The sequence below is a fragment of the Salvia hispanica genome, chromosome 5, assembly GCF_029641045.1.
Source record: "Salvia hispanica isolate PSC_SH4W2 chromosome 5, Shi_PSC_v1, whole genome shotgun sequence".
Taxonomy (NCBI): Eukaryota; Viridiplantae; Streptophyta; class Magnoliopsida; order Lamiales; family Lamiaceae; genus Salvia; species Salvia hispanica.
The window spans coordinates 25,527,564-25,531,852 of record NC_142696.1 but is presented as its reverse complement, the minus strand read 5'-3'; the positions used below and the strand labels follow the sequence as shown (position 1 = coordinate 25,531,852).

General features: G+C 37.4%; 1 protein-coding gene across 1 annotated transcript; it reads right to left on the bottom strand.

The window, feature by feature from the left end:
- Positions 1-1,352: 1,352 nt before the first annotated feature.
- LOC148926531 (limonoid 7-O-acetyltransferse-like) lies at positions 1,353-2,832 on the bottom strand. The gene has a single exon (XM_089057870.1). The coding sequence runs from the start codon at positions 2,825-2,827 to the stop codon at positions 1,523-1,525; it is 1,305 nt and encodes a 434-aa protein (XP_088913996.1). The 5' UTR covers positions 2,828-2,832; the 3' UTR covers positions 1,353-1,522.
- Between the last annotated feature and the right edge of the window lie 1,457 nt (positions 2,833-4,289).

The following is a 4,289-nucleotide window of genomic DNA, read 5'->3' as shown; positions in this document are numbered from 1 at the left end:
TCTGTGTTGGATCTTGTGATTGGAGGTTCTTTTTGAGGTTCTTTGTGTTGAGAAGCTGCGTTCCAAGAATCTTGAGGTGATTCATGTGTTAAGGAGGCTACGTGGTTGTGCACTCGGTGAAACTGAGGTTTCTGGTTCCTTGAGCATATTCGACTGGTTCTCGCTTTGTGACTTGTGGTAGAAGCGTGTGGGGAGGTCCTTGGCCTAGTGCAGTCACCGTTGTGACCTGAGCCATATCCTTACTGTTCTTGCTTAGTTGCTTAGTCTTCCAGTTGTTGTTTAGATCCTTAGGGATCTTGCGTTTGTTACTAATACTCCTACTTAGTGTGCATGTGCTTAATCGGATCAAGCTTGAGGGTCTAGCCTGGTGCAAGGCTTGACTAGTAGCTAGGGTTTCTGATTGTTACTCTCTGTGCTTAGAGTATTTGTAATCTTGTAGCTACCTTTGTACTTGGCTTGTAATTTCTGAGATTAGCCATCTCAGAATCCAATCAATAAAGAGGTCCCGGTAATTAGCGAATCCCGAGTGATCTGATCCCTACAACAACAAAATGGAGTTGCAAAATGGATGAATAGAACCTTACTTGAAAGGGTGAGGTGTATGATCTTTACAGCTGGAGTACCTAAGAGATTCTGGGCAAAAGTTGTCTCTACTGCAACTAAGTTTATCAACAAGTGCCCTGCTTCAGCCATTGACACCAGATAACATGTGGTATGAGAGCCTTGGTGGATACCTAAAGCTGAGAATTTTTGGCTACAGAGCTATTGCACACAAAAGACAAGGGAAACTTGAGCCCAAAGCCTTTAAGTGTGTTTTCCTTGAATACTAGAAGATTATTTTCAGTAGAGATTTGATTTTTAATGAGTCAGTGATGCCATACAAATCTACTAAACAGAGTAAAGGTCCTCGAGAAACCTCACCTCACACAAATTGGCGCACTTGTGCTGGTCAATTGTCATGGGTGGATCATCATTCATGGATGAAAAAAAAATGTCATACTATATGGCAATAGAGGATGGGGAATATTGATTGACACCATGAAATTGTGTGTTTTAATTTCAAATTTACTTTTTGTTATTACAGAAAAATATAATTTGGAATTAAATTCCAATTTTAAACCCTCCCAACTTTATAATTTTTATTTTATTAACTAAAGTAAATATTTAGAATTTCGATTAGTTTTAAATTTAGATCCCTCTGAAACACACACCACACACAATTTACACAACATTTCACACCGCACCAAGCGTTTTGTATTTATAATATAGTGTACTATTTAACTAATTAGGGAGTAGTATATTATAACTTCAAATACAATTACATTTTCAATTTTATTACACTGAATCCTCAAATGTTTCAAATTGAACTTAAATATTGAACTTCAAATTATTACACTGCTTATCCACCAAACAAAGAAGATAAAAGGTGGATCAAACAAAAACACCAACATTTATTTTTTTAATTGGATGTACACCCAATTAAAAACTTATTCCTCGTATAGCTAGTATTAGATCAGACGATTCAAATCACACTAGGGTTAACATGAGCATAACTACGAATTAGGTCAGTTTTCTCAAACCCTGCAACGTATTTCAGATCAAAATTAGCCAACGCTTCAATTCCTCCGTCTCTACTATCCATCAACATCACACAATTACACGCAAACATAGTTTCCGATTCCGAGTGTTGCGTAAAATAGCTTGTCAGCCACACAGGTTTCCCCCACCCAAAATCAACCTCATTAAGACCCATATTTACCCAACTACTGAAAAGAAGCACATGACCTTGTTGAGGCATCTCATTCCTTAACTCCTCCAAATATTCACACAAACCACCACCCCCCAAACGTCTCACAAACTCACCATCGATATTTTCTATCCCTCTTTTCACCTCCTTCACCAAATCTCCCAACTCCGTTTCTTGTGGGCTGATGCACACCATATTTGGCACCAGTATATTACCAAAACTATCCTCCGGAAACGGGGGCACAGCCCGTTTCCGGAGGTTGACCGATTGAGCCATCAGGAAGGGTTTCCCGTCCTTGCCGGATTCCTCTTCTGCCACAGCCGCCATGAAGCATTTCCACACCAAGGCCGTCACTACGTTCACGCGCGTGCAACTCAGTTGAGCCTTGAGAAAGGACAGAGCAGAGGCATCGAATACGTATCTTCTCGTCACAAACTTCCCACAGCTCGAGTATTTAATATAATTCAACATTGGGACTAACTCGTTTGGAAATGAGGGATTCTGTGGGAAGAAAGATTGTGCAGTGCAAATTAAGGGCGAAGCTTGAGAAAACCCTAATCCCCGTGCATTGGCAGCCCAACATCGGAGAAATGTGGAGACTGAAGCCATGTCTGCAATATAATGAGCAAAGGTAATAGACATGGCAATACCTCCGCAGTCGAAACAGTTCAGCTGAATCAGCATAACGTTGTCACCGGGACATGGCTGATTCTCCATGTTGCTCTCACGAGGGAAGAACTTGTTGATGAATTCAGAATTAGGGTTTTGAAGAAAATCTTTCATTTGGGATTTCACCTTGGCGACGTAGAATGGAAGGCCTTGATCGCTGCAATAGGCGGAGAGGGCATCTCTGATAACTCCGGCAAAGGGATAGAAGGTTACGAGAGTTTGAGAAAGTGATTCCTTTAGATGTTGTATTCTGTCGCCATTGTTGTTGTTCCTGTTATCGCTGCAAAAGTATAAAACTAAGGGGACGTAGACACAATTAGGAACCATCTGATCTAGCTGGGAAATGTTGTATATTTGAAGGTGATGGGGTGTTGGGGAAGATGGCTTTATTTTCTCAATGCTAATTTCCATTTTGATTTTTGGTTTTTTTCTACTACTTTTTTGTCACTGATCGGCTTGATCTTTAAATCCCTTTTATAGAATCTGTATACTAGGGCCATTGATTAATTAATAGGGAAACTAATTAATTATTCATATTTTCATGTGCTATTGAGAATTAGGTTACGGCTATGTGCCTATTAGGTTCAATACAAATGCTATGCTTAGTATAATGGAATGGAATGGGGGAATGGAATGACATTCCTACCCTCATTCCATTCTTTTACTTGGTAAATTTTTTTTTTAGGAATCACCATTCCATTAGGAATGGCCATTCCATTTCATATAGGAATACCCATTCCATCCATTTAGCTAAGGAATGGTCATTCCATTCCATTTCATTTTCCTTTCTTCTTATTTTAAAATTTAACAAAATTATATAAATATTATTTAATATTATATTTAAATTTAATATCATGTCAATTTTAGCACAAATTAAAATTTTAAAATTTTTCATAATTGAAAAAAACACACTCACACACACACACACACAAAAACACACAGTAACTCACACAAACACACACACAGAGCAACACACAAAAACACACACACAGCAAAAAAAAAAAAACACGCACACATAGTCAAAAAACACACACATACGCACACGCACACAGCAACACAAACTCACACACACTGAAATGCAGCAACACACACACACAGCAACACAAACTCACACACACTGACATGCAGCAACACACACACACATCAACACATACCTATGGCAACACATGCACATATATGTACACACACACACAAGCACGTGTGCACATATATGTATATACACACATCAACAATACATACACCACATATGCACACACTCTTTTACGTGTATAGTTCAACTTAATATGATCCAAAATATTTGACAAAAATATTTTTAAATAAATATATTTTTTTTTATAGAATCAACATATTAATTATTCATATTTCATTTCATTCCATTCTTATATTATTTGTAGTTACCAAGCTTAGGAATGAAATCAATCAAGGAATAACAATTTCATTCCATTTGTAAACATTACATTCACCAAGCACAAGAATGGAATGGAATTGTCATTCCATTCCCACCTTCATTCCATTCCCATCTTTATTCCATTCCCTCCTCATTCCATTCCACCATACCAAGCATGGTCAAATAATGTGGAGTTTTAATTCGATCTTATACTAGGTCCGATAAAAAAAAGTAATAGTTAGACATGAATTTCAATAAAATACCTATATATATATATAGAGTCCCATTATCCACAAATCCATTCTTAAAGACCGAACAACCGAACCCTACCAAATTAGGGCTTTTAGATCTAGTTTTTTATGGATAAGATATAGAAATTTATAAATTATTTTCGCCTTCATCACGAGCCTATTTTAATTCATCCGAAGGTAAATAAGTCATACTAACATGTTACGAAGATTTAACTTTGTTCCAGAATATATTACT